Genomic DNA, 22,785 nt, shown 5'->3' on the forward strand with positions numbered 1-22,785 from the left:
CCAGGGAACCATGCACCATGGGTGTAAATTGTGGCGGGATGGGGGGAGGGGTTGTTACCCCAATAATCAAAACTGGCCAATAATCATATTGTCATGATGAATGAAAAATATTAACTGTTATAAAACCTGATCAAGTTGTTGTTTCTTTCTTGATTCAGTCTAATTAGCAAGCAATTAATAAAATTTTTTCAACTCTCCATCCCTGTTTAAGACTTGCTTGCACCCAACCCATCCTTTTCTCCACGTCTTCTCACAAGCAGTAGCTGATGCGAGTGATAGCCACCTACCATACAAAATGAAAAGAGGTGCAACAAAAGATTTTGCAATTTTTATTGGCTGGTTTAACAAAAAGTGAAAAAAAAAACCCTCTTTCCACCAGGAGATATACTACGGTAACGTAATGGCACAACAACTCATGAGTCAAATAACTGAATTCAAGTCTTGTTTTCTGCTGTGGTTTCATTGTGTTAGGTGAACTGTTAGCTAGCTAGACTAGCCATCATAGAATCATACCACTTACAAGGGTAACTCAAAAAGTTCTAAGACAAATTGAAAAAAATCTTTATTTATGAAAATAACAAAGTTATTTCTCTACATGTCCTCCATTTAACTCTAAACACGTCTGCAAACAGTGTTTCCATCAGAGGATTCCTTCTTTGTAGAATTCTTCTTTCACACCTTTTGAAATTATAATATCTGTCTTAGAACTTTTTGACTTACCCTCGTACAGTGGTGCTTGAAAGTTTGTGAACCCTTTAGAATGTTCTATATTTCTACATAAATATGACCTAAAACATCATCAGATTTTCACACAAGTCCTAAAAGTAGATAAAGAGAACCCAGTTAAACAAATGAGACAAAAATATTATACTTGGTCATTTATTTATTGAGGAAAATGATCCAATGTGAGTGGCAAAAGTATGTGAACCTCTAGGATTAGCAGTTAATTTGAAGATGAAATTAGAGTCAGATGTTTTCCATCAATGGGATGACAATCAGGTGTGAGTGGGCACCCAGTTTTATTTAAAGAACAGGGATCTATCAAAGTCTGATCTTCACAACACGTTTGTGGAAGTGTATTATGGCACAAACAAAGGAGATTTCTGAGGACCTCAGAAAAAGCGTTATTGATGCTCATCAGGCTGGAAAAGGTTACAAAACCATCTCTAAAGAGTTTGAACTCCACCAATCCACAGTCAGACAGATTGTGTACAAATGGAGGAAATCCAAGACCATTGTTACCCTCCCCAGGAGTGGCTGACCAACAAAGATCACTCCAAGAGCAAGGTGTGTAATAGTCGGCAAGGTCACAAAGGACCCCAGGGTAACTTCTAAGCAACTGAAGGCCTCTCTCACATTGGCTAATGTTAATGTTCATGAGTCCACCATCAGGAGAACACTGAACAACAAATGGTGTGCATGGCAGGGTTGCAAGGAGAAAGCCATTGCTCTCCAAAAAGAACATTGCTGCTCATCTGCAGTTTGCTAAAGATCACGTGGACAAGCCAGAAGACTATTTGGAAAAATGTTTTGTGGATGGATGAGACCAAAATAGAACTTTTTGGCTTAAATGAGAAGCGTTATGTTTGGAGAAAGGAAAACACTGCATTCCAGTACAAGAACCTTATCCCATCTGTGAAACATGGTGGTGGTAGTATCATGGTTTGGGCCTGTTTTGCTGCATCTGGGCCAGGACGGCTTGCCATCATTGATGGAACAATGAATTCTGAATTATACCAGCGAATTCTAAAGGAAAATGTCAGGACACCTGTCCATGAACTGAATCTCAAGAGAAGGTGGGTCATGCAGCAAGACAACAACCCTAAGCACACAAGTTGTTCTACCAAAGAATGGTTAAAGAAGAATAAAGTTAATGTTTTGGAATGGCCAAGTCAAAGTCCTGACCTTAATACAATCGAAAGGTTGTGGAAGGACCTGAAGCGAGCAGTTCATGTGAGGAAACCCACCAACATCCCAGAGTTGAAGCTGTTCTGTATGAAGGAATGGGCTAAATTTCCTCCAAGCTGGTGTGCAGGACTGATCAACAGTTACTGAAAACATTTAGTTGCAGTTATTGCTGCACAAGGGGGTCACACCAGATACTGAAAGCAAAGGTTCACATACTTTTGCCACTCACAGATATGTAATATTGGATCATTTTCCTCAATAAATAAATGACTAAGTATAATATTTTTGTCTCATTTGTTTAACTGGGTTCTCTTTATCTACTTTTAGGACTTGTGTGAAAATCTGATTATGTTTTAGGTCATATTTATGCAGAAATATAGAACATTCTAAAGGGTTCACAAACTTTCAAGCACCACTGTACATGGCTGAAGATGTGTTTAGGAAGTGATAACTATCCATTTTACTAAAATTGAACTCCCCTAAATGAGTGAAGATGTCAACCCTCACAGTCTTCAACCCAAAGTTAGACCCTGGCCGTACACCCTCCTTCACACACTCATTCACACCTACTGGTATGTTTTTTGGAGTTGGGCAGAATTAGAGATAAACAAAGGGTGACATGTTTGGGAGTTTGCCTGTTCTCTCCATTTCTGCATGGGTTTGCTCTGGTTTCCCCCAGACATGCAGTTAGGTTAACTGGCTACTCTAAATTGCATGCAGGTGTGTGCGTGAGTGCATAGAAAGGAAGTGAACACCCCACTGCTGCAATTCTGGCCAAGTCAACCAAACACGGTTCACCTCGAGCCTGGATTGGTTTCGCCAGTGGCAATGAGAGTTTAACTAGCAATTACAGTGGTGCTTGAAAGTTTGTGAACCCTTTAGAATTTTCTATATTTCTGCATAAATATGACATAAAACATCATCAGATTTTCACACAAGTCCTAAAAGTAGATAAAGAGAACCCAGTTAAACAAATGAGACAAAAATATTATGCTTGTTCATTTATTTACTGAGGAAAATGATCCAATATTACATATCTGTGAGTGGCAAAAGTATGTGAACCTTTGCTTTCAGTATCTGATGTGATCCCCCTGTGCAGCAATAACTGCAACTAAACATTTCCGGTAACTGTTGATCGGTCCTGCACACTGGTTTGGAGGAATTTTAGCCCGTTCCTCCGTACAGAACAGCTTCAACTCTGGGATGTTGGTGGGTTTCCTCACATGAACTGCTCGCTTCAGGTCCTTCCACAACATTTTGATTGGATTAAGGTCAGGACTTTGACTTGGCCATTCCAAAACATTAACTTCATTCTTCTTTAATCATTCTTTGGTAGAATGACTTGTGTGCTTAGGGTCGTTGTCTTGCTGCATGACCCACCTTCTCTTGAGATTCAGTTCATGGACAGATGTCCTGACATTTTCCTTTAGAATTCACTGGTATAATTCAGAATTCATTGTTCCATCAATGATGGCAAGCCGTTCTGGCCCAGATGCAGCAAAACAGGCCCAAACCATGACACTACCACCACCATGTTTCACAGACGGGATAAGGTTCTTATGCTGGAATGCAGTGTTTTCCTTCCTCCAAACATAATGCTTCTCATTTAAACCAAAATTTCCATGTTGGTCTCATCTGTCCACAAAACATCTTTCCAATAGCCTTCTGACTTGTCCACATGACCTTTAGCAAACTGCAGATGAGCAGCAATGTTCTTTTTGGAGAGCAGTGGCTTTCTCCTTGCAACCCTGCCATGCACACCATTGTTGTTCAGTGTTCTTCTGATGGTGGACTCATGAACATTAGCATTAGCCAATGGGAGAAAGGCCTTCAGTTGCTTAGAAGTTACCCTTGGGTCCTTTGTGACCTCACTGACTATTACATGCCTTGCTCTTGGAGTGATCTTTGCTGGTCGATCACTCCTGGGGAGGGTAACAATGGTCTTGAATTTCCTCCATTTGTACACAATCTGTCTGACTGTGGATTGGTGGAGTCCAAACTCTTTAGAGATGGTTTTGTAACCTTTTCCAGCCTAATGAGCATCAACAATAATTTTTCTGAGGTCCTCAGAAATCTCCTTTGTTCGTGCCATGATGTACTTCCACAAACATGTGTTGTGAAGATCAGACTTTGATAGATCCCTGTTCTTTAAATAAAACAGGGTGCCCACTCACACCTGATTGTCATCCCATTGATTGAAAACACCTGACTCTAATTTCACCTTCAAATTAACGGCTAATCCTAGAGGTTCACATACTTTTGCCACTCACAGATATGTAATATTGGATCATTTTCCTCAATAAATAAATGAACAAGTATAATATTTTTGTCTCATTTGTTTAACTGGGTTCTCTTTATCTACTTTTAGGACTCGTGTGAAAATCTGATGATGTTTTAGGTCATATTTATGCAGAAATATAGAAAATTCTAAAGGGTTCACAAACTTTCAAGCACCACTGTATGATATCTCATCTCATCTCATTATCTCTAGCCGCTTTATCCTGTTCTACAGGGTTGCAGGCAAGCTGGAGCCTATCCCAGCTGACTACGGGCGAAAGGCAGGGTACACCCTGGACAAGTCGCCAGGTCATCACAGGGCTGACACATAGACACAGACAACCATTCACACTCACATTCACACCTACAGCCAATTTAGAGTCACCAGTTAACCTAACCTGCATGTCTTTGGACTGTGGGGGAAACCGGAGCACCCGGAGGAAACCCACGCGGACACGGGGAGAACATGCAAACTCCGCACAGAAAGGCCCTCGCCGGCCACGGGGCTCGAAACCAGACCTTCTTGCTGTGAGGTGACAGTGCTAACCACTACACCACCGTGCCGCCCGCAATTATGACATTGATTTGTAAATTCCCTTTAAATCCATAGAAATATACAATAAATCATATTTAACCAAAAAAGTTAATAAATAATTAGTACACAGAAGGGGAAACAGGAGACTTAAGACAGTCAATAGATATGAAGATATTAAAATATTAGGGTTTATGGTTTACAGAGGTGAACCGTCAAGCCTTCTAGGGCTTCAGAGAAGGCCCAAACATAGCATTTCAAATATTATATTTAATTTCTTTCATTCTTTCATTATAATTCAGCCTCATTTTCTATCAAATTTGCTTCAGAAATGAAAGTGTTAATGTCCTGAAAACATTAAAATCGAGTTATCCAAAGAGATTTTTTTTGTTTGTTTGTTGTCTCTAAGCTGAGAAGAGTTTCGAGCTGGCTCACTGATTGGTTAGGACTTCACTGCTGGGACAGAAGGCCATGGAAGTGCATGTTCATGTAGGAAGTGACAAATGAATCAACCAATCAGATTTTGATTTATCGTGGGAGGGACCAAAAATTTATTGCCCTTAACCGCGAGTCAGCGCCATCAGTGTAGCAGTGAAGTCACCTTCCAGCCGGTGTAGCGTTCATCAGCAGTGTTAGCGATTGCTAATAAAGCGATCAAGCCAGTGCTATCGAGAGCAAGTAGCACAGGCTAATGGCCAAGAAACTAAGATTTCTGACTCCAGACTCTTTTTTTTCCACATTGCACACTCGCTACAGTATTTTCACTCAGACTTAAGTATTCATTTCCCTCTGTAATTTACTTAGTTACTTTTAAAAATCAACATCGACATCTACACACAACGGAGCGACCTGGCAGCCTGCCGCTAGTCCCTTGCAAAATCCTTTACCCGGTTGGTTTTTTTGGTGTGTCTGGGTAAAATTTGTCTGAGCTCAAGTCCCAGCTCTAATAGTAACGGTTCACTACTGATGGTTTATATATATATATATATATATATATATATATATATATATATATATATATATATATAATCAGTTTAATATTTTTGCATGCAATTTAGTGTAGTCCACCTCCTGGTACGTTTTTTTTTTGGAGTTGGACAGAATTAAAGATTAAGTAGAAAAGCACTCGGAGCGCGCAGACCTCCACCAAGCAGCTCATTTCACCACATATTGAGACTTACACCTAAAATGAGATACTAATTCTCACATACGAGATATTGTGTCATACGTGTGAGATAAAAAGTCATAGAAAAATGAAAAACAAGTTTTCTACTCAAGGCTTCCTATTGCAATGTTTTCCTCTGGTAATGGCGATAAGCTGTGAATGAAGATGGCTGTAAATCGCTAATAAAGTGTAGGTACAGTACACTGTCTCTTTAAGAAACTACATTTCCCATCAGCCCACTTCCGCATTGACCTGCGTCACGCCGGGGCGGGATCACCAACATCACATGCTCATTGAAAGCATAAATAACAGAACAACGCTTCCACTCTTTCTCTTTTGGCGCCGTGATCTCAACACGGACACAGGGAGAATCACTCGCTCTGCCGGGCAAACCAAATAAGACGTCTTTTTCTTTTCTTTCTTGCAAGATCCATGAGTTAGCACGATTTCTTTGTTTACCTTTGGCCACGGTAGACTCTAAGATCACACGATTTTAAACTTAGTGAGTTACAACCGGTTTCATTCATTAAGTATGTACGACTGCAGCTCAAAGCAGTTAATTTATAATTGGGAGCGACCAGAATTCCTCCTGATTGAAGTGCTGTGCACATTGTTTAATGAGAGTTTTTCTTCCCACGAGCCACGAAGCGCCGGATCAAGAATTCTCTGCTTTCCACAGACGTGCTCCACGGGCTCCTGTGAAACTCAGCCTCTCCGAGTAATTCCCTGTGCTTCACGGAGATCTTCACAACGGGGAAAAACTCCAAAAGTCTCGGGACATCTTCTCATAATCTCGAGTAGAAGCGGGATATGGAAGTAAGACTTGGCATTTTTGGGCATAATTAAAGCTAGTCTTAGGAATTTGCTTTTATTGAAATAGTGTGAATTTAAACCCAGGTTTATTTGTTACACTGTTAAACACGCAGCGTGTTGATCTATTTTGTTCTATGTTCTCTCAATTGTTTAATAGATAGGCTGTGCATGCTTCTCTTTACTCCTACTAACATATTTAGTTCTCTTATTATACATCTTGACCGCATCAAGATTTCAGTGGATTCAGTATTGTTATAAGCTAGTGAAATTAGCCTATGGCTAATTATTTGTTCCATTAGCCTCCAGGGCTAATTGTATTGTCTCAAGGGATCACAAGGCCTCCACCACGTGGAGTTAGCTACACAGGCTAATCTAGGCCTACACAAACACGTGGCCACTCACAAACACACCTTTAGCTAGCTCCCCTTTGTCTTAGCTTAGCCACACGAGGTTAATCTAGGCCTACCCGAACACGTGGTCAACTCCTCCCCCACAAACACACGTGGAGTTAGCTACAAGAGCTAACACTCTTGTAGGCCACACCCAAGGTGCCTCTCTCTCGCACACACCTGAGATAGCAATCCATGCTAACTCTTTTGTTCTCCTCAAACCCCACGTGGTGACACACCCTCCTTAGCTAGCCACACAAAGCTAATTCTTTTGTCTTAGCTACACAAAGCTAATTCTCTTGTGTGGGCCACACCCACACAAGGCCTCTCATACACACAAACCCACACATACACACACACACACCTCACTGTTTGTATATATTCCATCTGCTAGTATCCATTTTTATCTTTGTTATAATAAATTCATTTATTATTGAAACTGTGTGTTTTATTTGTGTTCCAATATCTTTGAAGCCCCCAATCTCCCAAAGAATTCAGAAAGGTGCATATAAGTTATGTAATACGGTAAGTGATCATAATAATTTGGAATATACCATAATTTGGCTGTTTGGTAATTTATTATTAAGCACCAAAATTAATGGTATGATTCACTTTAAATGATTCACTTTAAATGATTCAATTTAAACGATTCAAATGAGACTGATTCAATTTAATTATTAACCTTCAGATTTAATGAGACTGATTTAATGAGATTGATCACTCAATTACCCAAATGCACCTACAGAAGTCTTTCTGCCCAAATGTTCTTGTTGTGTTGTCTTCTAGTAACTGCTTAGCTGTGAATGAAGAAAGCTCCCAGTGCTGTCCTTTATATATCATTGTGAGATGCTGATATCAGCACTGATATCACCATCTATATTCAGCAGTATATTTAGGATAATAAAAATAGGTATCAAATTTTTAATTGTAATGAGTTTCGTTGTTACATCAGTGTACTTGTATCACTATTACTTCAAAAGTTATTCACAAGAAAATGATTTTCCATAATGGTGGTTTTCTTCTGGATCTAGCTCCCTAGCTATTGAAGATACATCAAATCTGTTGACATACTACTGATTCAGCAGAGTCTTGGCTACAATTTGGTGTTGGTTGCATGTCTGTATCTTCATTTGTTACCTTACAGTGTTAAAAATTCTAAAGACCCCCTCATTTTTGTGTGTTCTGGATCATAGTATCCAGAATTTTGTCTGGATCCGGATCAAACTTTGATACTTTATAGAGCTCATGGAGATCCTTTTGTGTATTTTTTCACCAAATACTCTGGTCATTTGTTATGGAGTTATATGCACAAATTCCAAAAATGGGCCTGTCTCGCAATGATAAAGAACCCTTTAAAAAAATCCGGGATCCAGAAGGTGATCCGGATCACCGCCAAAATTTAATGGATTGTTACTTGTGCCCAGTCACACCTCTGGAAAAAATTTCAGAGCAATCCGTTCATAACTTTTTCCGTAATGTTGCTAACAGACAAACAAACAAACCAACGCTACCGAAAACATAACCTCCTTGGTGGAGGTAATTAGTTCTCCACTTTTCCTGAAATGTACAGTATGTGTCATGTATCGCCTGGGTTTTTGTGATCATTACCTTTCCTCTGGATTCGCTGGGACTTTCCTCCTGATGCCAAAGGGACTGACTGTACATGGTTCCGCCCCTGGTTCACACGACTCCTCTTTAATAGGAGATAAACATTTCTGCTTCATACCGACCATTGGTAGAGTTTTGTGGTCTGAAACGACAACAAGAACTTTTTACTGCTTACAACTTATCCCCAGATCTTACATTGACACACAGTGTAATAAGCAGTAGCTTCAGCCTTCATTTACACTAGTAATAAACAAAATGCACATGTGAGTTTTCTGAAAGCACTATAAATTGTTGTTGTAGGCAGAATGAGAGGCAGAACAGACTCATTTATTTGGATGTACACAAGTTCCAGGGAATGTACTCAGCTTTGTTACATCACAGTAAAATCAATGGTAAAATAACTGCTGTGACGCTGTAATAACATTTTCACATTTTTGTTATAAATCTACTCAGATGAGAAAAAATATATATGATGCATGTGCTTGAGAAATGAAGCATGGACGTTGCACAAATGACATTATTTTTCCACAAGGGCTTTTACTGCATAACGACAAACACATCATCAGACATTATCTGCAAAGGAAAACCACAGAAAACCAGCTGAATGAAGACCAGGAAGAAATATAAACGGTCTCAGATGACAAAGCTGGAATGCTGGCTCATAGCCCAAGGGGCTGGTGAATTTTTTTTCCCCCTGCAATGTGTTATTCTTAGGTAATCTCTTGAGCCTGTTGTGACATGCCTTCTCAGTCATGGGAAGTTGTTAGGACTAGGACTGTTTTGGCCTCTAGAGGCCGCTGTTATTTCCTTTTCATGTCGTGTTTATTTTGGCCTCTAGAGGCCGCCACTGTTCCTGTGTTTTGTGTTTGTGTTAATTGCCTAATTATCTTCACCTGTGTCCTTAATTAGTTTGTCTATTTATACCCCTGAGTTCAGTCCTCTTGTCACGGAGTCTTTGTGCTGTTATGTTTATCTCCAGTTTCCTTTGTACTGTGTTTTTTGATCTTCTTAGCTTTTGTATTTTTGCACTTTGCTTTTCTTTTGGATTATACTCTTTGGGTTTTTTTTGTCTTTTGTTTTGCCTTGTATATAGTGTATATAGTTTAAATAAACCTTTTGATTCTTTTTCTACTTCCGCCTCACGCCTCTGCATTTGAGTCATCCCCCTGGTGGCCTAGTGGGGGTTTGCTGGATTATCACACCAACGAACCAGGTTCGAATCCCAGCAAAACCCTAACAGAAAGACTCCGTCATGACCGACTCAGCAGAGGCTGCTTCAACTGTCTACCCGGCCAACCTTCAGGGAATTATGGCAGCTTTGACACGCTTCGGAGCGACCATGGACGCTCATGGACGTACGCTCACCAGCCAACGTGAGGCCCTCGCTCGCCACGAGGAACTGCTTCAGCAAATTGGGAAAACCCTGGCACAGCTGACATCTCTGCCTGCATCTCCTGCTCCTGATCCAGTTCCTGCTCCTGATCCAGCTCCCACTCCTGCTCCAGTGCCTCCTGCAATGCTGCCTTCTTCACCTCGCGAACCCAGCCTTCCTGCACCACAGAGGTATGACGGCAAGCACAGTGAGTGCCGAGAGTTCCTTACCCAGTGTCAACTCACCTTTGAGCTTCAGCCTACCACCTACACTACGGATCGCCGCAAGATTGCCTTTGTGATCACCTTATTAGCTGGTAAGGCGCGAGCCTGGGCTACTGCTATCTGGCAAAGACAGGGACCTGAGTGCTTTGATTTCCAGCTGTTTTCTGAAGAGATGCTTCGGGTCTTCGATCAGGCAGACATCAGTACCGACGCAGCCCGAAAGCTCATGTCCATCCGGCAAGGAGGAAGCGTCGCAGATTACGCCATCTCGTTCCGAACACTCGCAGCAGTAAGTGGATGGAACGAGACTGCCCTGGTGTCAGCCTTCCACCATGGTCTGTCTGACCCCATCAAGGACGGTCTGGCCTCTATTGGATGCCCAAGTGACCTCGAAACCCTCATCTCACATGCTATTCGTCTGGACAACAGGATGAGAGAACGCCACCAAGCCTTGAGCCCCCCCAGCCTCCCTACCTCTACCTGGAGACCATCTACCTCCTTCAGTGACTGTCCAGAACCCATGCAAGTGGGTCGTACTCGCCTCTCCGCATCTGAGAGGGAGCGCAGAAGGAGGGACAAGTGCTGCATCTACTGTGGCAAGCCTGGTCACTTCCGAGCATCATGTCCCGAACTCTTGGGAAAAGGACCGCCCCGTCCAGCCGAGGGAGGGTTGTGACGGGGCCTACCCTCTCTCCCGGACTCCCTGGCCAAGGAATCTACATCCCGGTCTCCATCTCCTGGGGTGAGTCTGTCCACTCTTGTCAAGCTTTGATAGACTCAGGGGCGGCTGGGAACTTTATGGATATTCACTTCGCCCAAAGCATCAATATTCCGACTGCACCTCTTGAAGTCCCACTGTCTGTGTCTGCCCTCGATGGCCAAGCGTTAGGTGATGGAAGAGTCACCCAAGTTACTTCTCCAGTTTTCCTCCAGTCTCAAGGTCACAAGGAAGAAATATCCCTGCACCTGATTCCTTCACCTGAGTTCCCAGTTATTCTAGGCCTTCCTTGGCTTACTCGCCACAACCCTCGCATAGACTGGGTAACAAGCCAGGTTGTGGAATGGGGCCCTGCATGCCATGCCTCTTGTCTGCTCTCTAGCTCTCCTGTGTCTCCTGCCGAGCCCCCTGATCTCACCGAGTTATCTCAAGTTCCCACAGAGTACTGGGATCTCAAGGAGGTATTCAGCAAGAGCAGGGCCGCCGTTCTTCCTCTGCACCGGGCCTACGACTGTGCCATCGACTTGCTCCCTGGGACTACCCCTCCTCGTGGCAGACTGTTTTCACTCTCTCAGCCAGAACGCAAGGCCATGGAGGAATACCTCAAAGATGCCCTGGTCTCTGGGTTTATTCGACCCTCCACTTCACCTGCTGGAGCCGGCTTCTTCTTTGTCGGCAAGAAGGATGGGGGGCTCCGACCATGTATTGATTACAGGGGCCTGAATAAGATCACTGTGCGCAACCGATATCCCCTTCCGCTGATGTCCACAGCTTTCGACCTGCTCCAAGGCGCCACCGTCTTCACCAAGTTGGACCTACGGAACGCATACCACCTCATCCGTATCCAACAGGGAGACGAGTGGAAGACTGCCTTTAACACCCCGTCTGGGCACTACGAATACCAGGTGATGCCCTTCGGACTCACCAACGCACCAGCTGTTTTTCAGGCCCTAATCAACGACGTCTTAAGGGACATGATTAACCTATACGTTTTTGTCTACCTCGACGACATCCTTATCTTTTCCAAGACCGTGCAGGAGCACCGCCACCATGTCCGCCAGGTTCTCCAGAGGCTGCTACAGAACAATCTGTTCGCCAAGGCCCAGAAATGCGAATTTCATGTTCCCGAGGTCTCCTTTCTGGGATTTATTGTACGGACAGGCCAACTCCAAATGGACCCTGCCAAGACCCTGGCCGTCCGGGATTGGCCTACTCCCAAGTCCGTTAAGGAGGTTCAGCGGTTCTTAGGATTCGCTAACTTCTACCGCAAGTTCATCAGGAACTTCAGTTCTGTGGCAGCACCCATGTCAGACCTCACCAAAGGGACAGGTGGATCTTATGGCTGGTCTCCTCAGGCAGAAAAGGCGTTCAAAGACCTCAAGGACCGCTTCTGCACGGCACCCATTCTGGTTCTCCCGGACACCTCCCAACCATTCATCGTGGAGGTGGACGCCTCGGACAGTGGTGTCGGCGCGGTGCTCTCTCAACGTTCGGAAGGAAAGCTGCACCCCTGCGCTTACTTCTCCCACCGTCTGAGTCCTGCTGAGTCCCGGTACGATGTGGGGGATCGAGAACTGCTAGCGGTCAAACTGGCCCTTGAGGAGTGGAGGCACTGGCTGGAGGGAGCACAACATCCATTCCTGGTTTGGACTGACCACAAGAACCTGGAGTACCTCCAGCAAGCCAAGAGACTGAACCCTCGACAGGCTAGGTGGGCCCTGTTTTTCAGTCGGTTTGACTTCACCCTCTCATACCGCCCCGGCTCCAAGAACACCAAACCTGACGCACTGTCCAGACTGTTCTCTGCCACTAACAGGGAGAATGAAGTCGGGCCTATTATCCCTGTGTCCCGGATTGTGGCCCCTGTCCGCTGGGGTATTGAGGAGGCTGTCCGACGAGCCCAACGCCAGGACCCCGGTCCTGGGACGGGGCCACCAGGCCTCTTGTACGTCCCACATCAAGCCCGGGCCAAGGTTCTCCAGTGGGGTCACTCTTCCCCTCTCACCGCCCACCCGGGAGCTCGGAGGACCCTGGACTTCCTGAAAAGACGCTTCTGGTGGCCTAACATGGAGAAGGAAGTAAGGTCATTTGTCCTGTCCTGTGAGGTTTGCACCAGAACCAAGAACCCACGACAGCGTCCCCAGGGTCTCCTGCATCCTCTGACCATTCCCCGGCGTCCCTGGTCCCACGTGGCAGTCGACTTTATCACGGGTCTCCCTGAGTCACAAGGTAACACGGTCATTTTGGTCTTAGTTGACAGATTCTCCAAGGCCTGCCGCTTCATACCACTGTGCAAACTCCCCTCTGCTCTTGAAACTGCGAAACTTTTGTTTAATCATGTCTTCCGAGTCTTTGGTCTTCCACAGGACATCGTCTCAGACCGAGGGCCCCAGTTCTCCTCCCGAGTGTGGCACGGGTTCTGCAAGGTCATCGGAGCCACTGCCAGCCTCTCCTCTGGGTTTCACCCACAGTCCAATGGTCAGACGGAGAGGCTCAACCAGGACCTGGAAACCACCCTGCGAGGCCTGGCTATGGATAACCCGACATCGTGGAGCACCTGGCTGCCATGGGCGGAGTACGCCCACAACACCCTGCAGTCATCGGCCACCAAGCTGTCGCCATTCCAGTGCCAATTCGGGTTCCAGCCACCTCTGTTCCCGGACCAGGAGGAGGACGCGGGGGTGCCCTCGGTCAACCAATATGTGAGACGGTGTCGCAAGACCTGGAGCAAGGTCAGGAAGACCCTCATACAGACCTCCAGAACCAACCAGACTCAGGCCAACCGCCATAGAAGACCTGCACACGCTTTCCGCCCTGGGCAGCGTGTTTGGCTGTCCACTAAGGACCTTCCACTGCGGGTGGAGAACCGCAAGCTTGCTCCTCGCTACATTGGCCCCTTCAAGGTGGTGCGCAGGGTGAACCCTGTCTCCTACCGGCTCCAGTTGCCCCGGACTCTGAGGATCAACCCCACTTTCCATGTTTCCCTGTTACGGCCCGTACTGACGTCTACGTATGCCCCTGCCCCTAGGAACCCCCCACCCCCCCGCATCTTCCAGGGGCAGACTGTGTTCACTGTGAATCGCCTGCTTGACTCCCGCCGGGTCCGCGGCGGGTTGCAATATCTGGTGGACTGGGAGGGCTATGGTCCTGAGGAGCGCTGCTGGGTTCCTGCTCGGGATGTCCTTGATAAAGAACTATGTCGGGACTTCCATTCGGCCCATCCGGATCGCCCTGGGAACGTCAGGAGACGCTCCTAGAGGGGGGGGTCCTGTTAGGACTAGGACTGTTTTGGCCTCTAGAGGCCGCTGTTATTTCCTTTTCATGTCGTGTTTATTTTGGCCTCTAGAGGCCGCCACTGTTCCTGTGTTTTGTGTTTGTGTTAATTGCCTAATTATCTTCACCTGTGTCCTTAATTAGTTTGTCTATTTATACCCCTGAGTTCAGTCCTCTTGTCACGGAGTCTTTGTGCTGTTATGTTTATCTCCAGTTTCCTTTGTACTGTGTTTTTTGATCTTCTTAGCTTTTGTATTTTTGCACTTTGCTTTTCTTTTGGATTATACTCTTTGGGTTTTTTTTGTCTTTTGTTTTGCCTTGTATATAGTGTATATAGTTTAAATAAACCTTTTGATTCTTTTTCTACTTCCGCCTCACGCCTCTGCATTTGAGTCATCCCCCTGGTGGCCTAGTGGGGGTTTGCTGGATTATCACACCAACGAACCAGGTTCGAATCCCAGCAAAACCCTAACAGGAAGTGCTCTGGCAACAAGTCTGAACAACTGAAAAGCAATGGTGCAGAGTCGCTACACTGGAGTAAACTTGGGAAAGACCAAACAGTACGCATCAGGATCTCAGAAGAATACAAGAATACAAGCTAGTTTTTGCTTTCTAGCTTTTTTTTTGTGCTGAAATCTTCAGGACATCCCAAGGCATTGGATTCACGAAGCTACGGAGAATAATAATAAAAATAAAAAATAATGGAATCCAAAGACAATGAAACTTGTATAGATGAAAATGAGGATCTTTACACATTCTACTTCTCTGTGATGATGATTGAGTTCATCTTTGCACTTCCTCTGAACCTCACTGTGCTCTACGTCTTCATTTTTAAACTCAAATTCTGGAAAGCTAAAAACCACAGCATTTTTCAGTTCAATCTTGTTCTGGCAGAAATACTGCTGCTTATTTGCTTGCCAGTCAGGGCATACTACTTTCAGCTTGGAGAGAGACGGAGTATATTAGTCCGTTTTATGCTTTTTTTGAACCGCGGAGCCAGCATTGCCTTCCTGACTATTATTTCCATTGACCGGTACATCAGGGTGGTCCATCCCAGGATGAATAACCCACTCAAGATTCAGAAACAATCGATTCTCATTTGTATTCTGGTCTGGATTTTGCTTTTGCCTCTGACTGTCCCAGCCACGCTAACCTCCTTCGAGTACTGTACTCCTAAAACGACAGCAGACCAAGTCATTATTAAAGACAGCGCCTTCACTGATACCATCAGAGAGGTTGTGTTTTTCACACCGGTTCTCATCGCGTCCATCATCCTGGTCTACTGTACCATAAAGATCACAAAACGGCTGAAGGAGAAAACAGTCGGCGACACGACCAAGCTGAGAAAAGCGGTGGTCCTGGTCACTCTGGTCGTCTTGGTGTTTTCTCTCTGCTTTTGGCCTTCTGCTATTTCAAGGCTGGTGTTGTTGATCGTCAGAGTAACGGAGTCTCTGTTATTAGAAAAAACTGCGGTTGAGGTCTACGATGGTCTCATGTGCATATCGTATCTGGATTGCCTGCTGGATCCGCTCATTTACTGTCTGAGCAATACGAAGTTTAAACAAGTGTATATATCCACGTATCTGCCTTGTCTGATGAAAGGACAAAGTGCAGGTCAACTCAGAACATGTGAAAGTGGGGAATAATCAATTGAAAATCAAGAGTTGTTTACAAATCAACATGTGTTAGAGTTGGGTTTAATTTATTTGAGGTGTTGATTGCTTTTAAGTCACAATCACACCATGATTGTAACAGCTTTGCTACTCAAAGGATTTGTATCTGTGAAGTGTGTGACCAGAAAGGACAACATGCAAAACATCACTGAAATCATCATGTGCACAAATACTCAAATGACGTACACTACCGTTCAAAAGTTTGGGGTCACTTTGAAATTTCCTTATTTTTGAAAGAAAAGCACTGTTCTTTTCAATGAAGATCACTTTAAACTAATCAGAAATACACTCTATACATTGCTAATGTGGTAAATGACTATTCTAGCTGCAAATGTCTGGTTTTTGGTGCAATATCTCCATAGGTGTATAGAGGCCCATTTCCAGCAACTCTCACTCCAGTGTTCTAATGGTACAATGTGTTTGCTCATTGCCTCAGAAGGCTAATGGATGATTAGAAAACCCTTGTACAATCATGTTAGCACAGCTGAAAACAGTTGAGCTCTTTAGAGAAGCTATAAAACTGACCTTCCTTTGAGCAGATTGAGTTTCTGGAGCATCACATTTGTGGGGTCGATTAAATGCTCAAAATGGCCAGAAAAATGTCTTGACTATATTTTCTATTCATTTTACAACTTATGGTAGTAAATAAAAGTGTGACTTTTCATGGAAAACACAAAATTGTCTGGGTGACCCCAAACTTTTGAACGGTAGTGTAATGTAATAACAACAACAACAACAACAACAACAACAACAAAATCCTTCAGCAAACATTCCAGCATGAAATTCAAGAGTCTTTTACATTAACGTAAAAAGAACAACAAAAAAATGTATAAATGTGTTATTAGTTAGTTCTATTGTTAATTGTACAGTTGTGCTGATTTTTTTTCTTTTCTCAAGAACTACTCAGGCTGCTTGCCACACTGTCATGCATACATCATTTTATGAGTCTTTTTAAAAAAATGTTTTGAAATTGTGTCTTGCGTTTAGGTTATCGCTCATTGCATTTTACATGACCTGTGTCTTTAGTCCATATTTTCTATCCCACATTTTTTCCTCATGCTTGTAAAGTTTATTCAGTGGTGACAGTCCAGGCCTACCAATGCACTGTGTTAGCTGAGGACAGCAGGCTGGGACGTCCTGCTCCACTCCAGCTCTGATAATAACAGTGTTGGAAATACACTTTCTGCAATCTACTACACCATCAGCATGAGAGACTGGATCTGTTTGAGGATGCTGTGCAAGTGAATATGCCTGGTACTGGGTTAAGAAAGCTGGGGACAGCATCAGTCCTGAAAGAAAAAGGAGACAAACACGTGCTTGACTGTGACCTTAACCTTCATCCTACCAAGTGGGGTCCATCTGGACCCCGCACCTATATGTTTGTTTGCCATTTTAAAAATATGTGACATACTGCCTCACCGTTTTATGAATTTGTCGGAATTTATGTCTTAATTAAAACACTAAAGCACCGGAAGATCAGCTTTTTGCATTGTGAAGGTATAATTAATTTGTTACTGGGGTCCAACCGGACCCCAGAGTAAAGTTTATCTGTCTTTCATTTTATAATTGAATAGCACACTGAAAGTTAACTTCTTTTATTTCTTTTATGTTCCATAATGAAACTACCAAGGCATTCCTTCTTGGGGTCCGTGTGGACCCCACTGCTGCAATAAGCACAGGATGCAAAACAAAAGCCCTAAATTATTTTACAATTACTTTTTTGTTTTAAATTCTGTAAGAAAAGACCTAAGTTGTAATCCAGAATGTTTTACAGCTGCATGAGCTGCAAAAATCATGTATATAATGCCAATTTTTTTTGTGGCGCTATAATTTGCTACATGTATGCTAGTTATTGCAATATTATTGCAATGTTATTGCATTTATAATACATCATTGATATTCAGCCATAGTGGATTTTGTTCTTCAATAAAGTTATGTCTGTTTGCTGCATTGAATTGGTTCTTACTGCATTGATTTCAAGGTATTCCCTCCTGGGGCCCATACGGACCCCGCCTGGTAGTTTGTGTATGTAAAATTGGCTGGTAGGATGAAGGTTAAGTGTGTTCTTTATGCCTTGGGCCCTTTAGTGTATTGCTGTTATTAATACAAGATGTTCTGAACAAAACTTATCTGGTGATTTTGTCTTTATAAGCTTTAATTTTAAAGAAAAGTATTGGGGTCCAAACGGACCCCACATGGTAAGATTAAGGTGTAAAATAGCATGGTAGGATGAGGGTTAATGTGACTTTATAATCATAAGAAAAGGACTGTGTTCATTTCCAAAGTTTCCTCATGTTAATCTGTCACCTGATGACCTCATAGACTTGGTGACAGGAAGTGATTTGTGTAATCAGATTATTAAGCACTCTCACAGCAATAAAAAAAAAAAGTTAATAATGAGCAATAGTTGTACCAGTCAAAAGTTTGTACACCCCTACTCTTCTCATTCAAAGGTTTTTCTGTACTTTGTATTTTCTACATTACACTGAAGACATCAAAACTCTGAAATAACAGTTGGAACATATATGGAATTATGTGGTAATCACAAAAGTGTTTAAAAAAAAAGCAAAAACAAAATTGATATCTTAGATTCTTCAAAGTATCTAGCATTTACCTTGATGACGCTTTGCACACTTTTGGCATTATCTTAACCAGCTTCATGAGGTAGTCACCTGGAATGCTTTTCAGTCAACAGGTGTCTAACGTTAACGAGTGGAGATTTTTTTTGCCTTCTTAATGCTTAATATTTGAGAACAAACCGTAAATAGCCCTATTTCACAACTGTAGTTATCCATATTACATCAAGAGCCGCTCAACTAAGTAAAGAGAAACGACAGCCATCATTACTTTAAGACATGAAGTGACTTTGAATTAATAAAAATTAAGAAAAAACATTGACTTATAAGGTATGTCCAAACTTTTCACTGTTACTGTAAAAGTACCTTGTAATTTGTGCAAAAAGATATGACTCATGATTTCTTTTTAAAACAATATAATTGCAGTTTTCTGTATGTTTAAACTCATTTCTTGTATAAAGCTCTCATTCCACATGACGCTTTTTTTCCAGTCACTGAGTTGCTGTTGAGTAATTTACAACAAGTCTGTTCATGAATGAAGATTAAAATCAGAACAAGCATGTACTCACAGGAGACTGGGCTCTCTTTTGGGTTGCCAGATGAATCAATCCAAAGCATTCACACTTTAGTACATATACGCAACATCTTGTATTACAGCAGTGTGAATTCTCAAAATTCTCCTAAATTGGTCTGAAGGTGTTGATTGATTAACTTATAATTAATAATACAGCTACAAATCTACAAAAGTATTATCCTTTCTACAGTAACAGATAAATAGCAGTATGGCAGACGCTACATAAACACATTTTAAAAAAACAAAAACGTGTAATCGTTAATGTAAGGAGATGTTTACTGAACAGTTATGGAAGGAGTCTCCAGTGTTCGTGTTTAACGCAGTCAGAAGTGAAGCTGTGACTGTAACTTTTCCAACATGTGAAAGTCTTAAGGATGGAGGGGGTTGTGCTTTGTTGTGTGGCTTCGCTGTAATATGAAAAGCTGCACTGTTAACATCAAGAGAGAGAAAAGAAAAGTGAGGCTGATGAAAAAACTGTTTATCGCTGCGATGACATCAGTGATAACTTGTTCTGTGGATGTTCCATGACATTACATCTCATCTCATTATCTCTAGCCACTTTATCCTGTCCTACAGGGTCGCAGGCAAGCTGGAGCCTATCCCAGCTGACTACGGGCGAAAGGCAGGGTACACCCTGGACAAGTCGCCAGGTCATCACAGGGCTGACACATAGACACAGACAACCATTCACACTCACATTCACACCTACGGTCAATTTAGAGTCACCAGTTAACCTAACCTGCATGTCTTTGGACTGTGGGGGAAAATGGAGCACTCGGAGGAAACCCACGCGGACACGGGGAGAACATGCAAACTCCGCACAGAAAGGCCCTCGCCGGCCACGGGGCTCGAACCCGGACCTTCTTGCTGTAAGGCGACAGCGCTAACCACTACACCACCGTGCCGCCCCATGGCATTACATGTAACTATAAATTGACAAAAAGTATGTTGTTTCTTTAACAAATGAAATGTTAGTACTGGCAAACTGCTGTGAATCAAAGTGTGTGTGGTTATTAAAAAATAATCCACTTAGAGGTTGCAACAATAACTCTGTTTCATCATTCAACCCGGATTGAATGAATATTAGAGCATCCAGCTAACAAGCAATGAGCTTATGTCATCATGTGTTATCCGTCGTCCGTCTGGTGTCCATGTAGTGGGCTGGTAAAAGACACCCCTATATATATCTCATCTCATTATCTCTAGCCGCTTTATCCTTCTACAGGGTCGCAGGCAAGCTGGAGCCTATCCCAGCTGACTATGGGCGAAAGGCGGGGTACACCCTGGACAAGTCGCCAGGTCATCACAGGGCTGACACATAGACACAGACAACCATTCACACTCACATTCACACCTACGGTCAATTTAGAGTCACCAGTTAACCTAACCTGTATGTCTTTGGACTGTGGGGGAAACCGGAGCACCCGGAGGAAACCCACGCGGACACGGGGAGAACATGCAAACTCCACACAGAAGGGCCCTCGCCGGCCCCGGGGCTCGAACCCAGGACCTTCTTGCTGTGAGGCGACAGCGCTAACCACTACACCACCGTGCCGCCCACCCCTATATATATACTTTTTATTATTATTCTGATTTCCTTCCTAACTTAGTATGAGTAACAGTCTAATACCCTTTTCAATGAGATTTAAGCTTTTCTGTGCTAGTTACATGCCATACCTGTAAATGGCGCTATGCCAGTAGTGATGGGGAGAAGCCTTTGGTTCTGACGGTGAAAAGTGAAGCCAATTAAAGAATTCGTCAGAACATCTAACACATAAACCTGTGTCCGGCTGTCTCTTAATCCTGTCACTCACTTCAGGTGGGTAATCTCATAAAATATGACATATAGGGTATTAGATGTAGATGTAGAAGATGTAGAGAAGGGAAGATGTAGAGATCGTTGTAGGGGAATATTACTTTGGTGTAGTCATTATTTTTGGAACTTCTGTGAATATTAGCCTCCCGCGATTGGATGCTAATGCTTGAAATGAAACTAGTTCTGCTAAGGTGAACGAGAGAATAATTTTGAAGTTATCACTGTAATCTGCAGGAATGGAGCTGCTGCTGTATAAGTTAAACGAGTTGGAATGCCAAAAGTGTAACATTTATCGCGCCATTCGTGCACCAAGTAATTAGAGGGTGCGTCATAGTTCTAAGATGCCGTCTCCCATGAATTTACAGTGGTGCTTGAAAGTTTGTGAACCCTTTAGAATTTTCTATATTTCTGCATAAATATGACCTAAAACATCATCAGATTTTCACACAAGTCCTAAAAGTAGATAAAGAGAACCCAGTTAAACAAACGAGACAAAAATATTATACTTGGTCATTTATTTATTGAGGAAAATGATCCATTATTACATATCTGTGAGTGGCAAAAGTATGTGAACCTCTAGGATTAGCAGTTAATTTGAAGGTGAAACTAGACCGGACAATTCCCCGGGGGAAATTGTGAGAGGATGCAGTGCGCGAAGCAATTCGGTCACGCATGTTTGCTGGCCGTGAATGCGTGACCCGCAATGATGTTTCAATGCAATGATCATGTGTGTGCTTGAGACAGCAGCCGTCATGAAGAAGAGCTATTCAAGAGCATAAACAAAGTGACTACAGGCGGAAATTAGCATGTACTGCTATAACCTGGGACAGACATCTGTCCTTACCACAAGGATAATGTTTAATTTGTGCACTGTCCCTTTTAAAAATAAAATAAACTCTAAACTCTAAGAAGAGTGTTTGTAGTTTGTATGTACGAACAGAAGTGTTCCTAATAAAGTGGGCGGCTAAGGTGAAGTGTCATGCCGACCGAGGCTGTTTTTCTGTCACGTTTATAATGGGTGTCAATGAGGCCATTCGGCTGCCCTCTTCTCAGTTTGAGGCTTCTCATTCAAAAACTGTAAATCCTATCGTTTAGATCAGGGGTCACCAAACTTTTTTCTCTGGGGGCCACATTGTCGTTCCTGACTGTGATGGGGGCCGGGGTCGGGTCAGCTATATCACATAGAATTGTATAACCCAGACAAATATGACCACCAGCAGGCCTCATTGTGTAGTAGAGATTACTAGCCTGGCACGGCCATCCCCACTACTATATCCATACTACTATATCAACACACGATTCCTGGCACATATTTGTTTATCTTTACTAGTGGTTTGCAAACGTAGTAATCAAGTCTTCACACTTTGTTTTAATTTGAAATACCACTGATATTCCATTTATTTATTTTCTAATAAAAATAATATCAAAGCTGTCAAGGTAAGAAACATCTGCCTAGTTGAGGTGATTGACACTGGCAATGGTGAGTGGAAAATTATAAATTGTAGGTAGGCCTGTTGATATTAATAATATTAATAATAATTGTATGCAGCACTTAATAAAGGTCAAATAAATAGGCCTATAAAATAAATACATTTTAAAAAACAGTGAAATTATAATAATATGATCAATAGATCACAGCAGTTGTGCTGTGTCCTGCACGTCATTGCTCTCATCCATGGCCAAAGCAAAAAACTCGAATTCTGACGCTCTCTCATTCAGCTGGTCATACACGGTGTCCCCCAAATCTTCGGTTCGCCTGGTCATAGTAGGTGCGGAGAGACTCACCGCGTTGAGCGCATCCTTCTTGTCGGGACACGCCTCCTCGGCCACAGCAAGCATGCATACTTTAACAAAGTCCCCATCAGTA

The 22,785-nt window shown here is 43.1% G+C and overlaps 2 protein-coding genes across 8 annotated transcripts in view; one reads left to right on the forward strand and one right to left on the reverse strand.

Annotated features, from left to right (window-relative positions):
• The window catches only part of si:ch211-140l13.3 (centromere protein J), an 83,966-nt gene extending 65,336 nt beyond the window's left edge, over positions 1 to 18,630 (reverse strand). For 5 of the 7 annotated variants that reach the window (XM_060916398.1, XM_060916396.1, XM_060916400.1 and 2 more), the window contains exons 1-2: positions 18,567 to 18,630; positions 8,693 to 8,834 (exon numbers count right to left, since the gene is read on the reverse strand). In XM_060916398.1, the coding sequence (XP_060772381.1) occupies positions 8,693 to 8,817 (125 nt within the window). In that variant the 5' untranslated portion in view covers positions 8,818 to 8,834; positions 18,567 to 18,630. Of the gene's footprint in view, positions 1 to 8,692; positions 8,871 to 18,566 lie in introns of those variants that run through there. The other 2 variants (XM_060916397.1, XM_060916399.1) reach the window with 2 other exon arrangements.
• gpr31 (G protein-coupled receptor 31) lies at positions 14,760 to 16,375 on the forward strand. The gene has a single exon (XM_060916404.1). The coding sequence runs from the start codon at positions 14,981 to 14,983 to the stop codon at positions 15,923 to 15,925; it is 945 nt and encodes a 314-aa protein (XP_060772387.1). The 5' UTR covers positions 14,760 to 14,980; the 3' UTR covers positions 15,926 to 16,375.
• Positions 18,631 to 22,785: the final 4,155 nt, after the last annotated feature.

This window comes from Neoarius graeffei, chromosome 3, assembly GCF_027579695.1.
Source record: "Neoarius graeffei isolate fNeoGra1 chromosome 3, fNeoGra1.pri, whole genome shotgun sequence".
In the NCBI taxonomy this organism is placed as follows: Eukaryota; Metazoa; Chordata; class Actinopteri; order Siluriformes; family Ariidae; genus Neoarius; species Neoarius graeffei.

Coding starts and splice junctions, on each gene's coding strand:
- gpr31 (XM_060916404.1), top strand. CDS start 14,981: ATGGAATCCAAAGACAATGAAACTTGTATAGATGAAAATGAGGATCTT.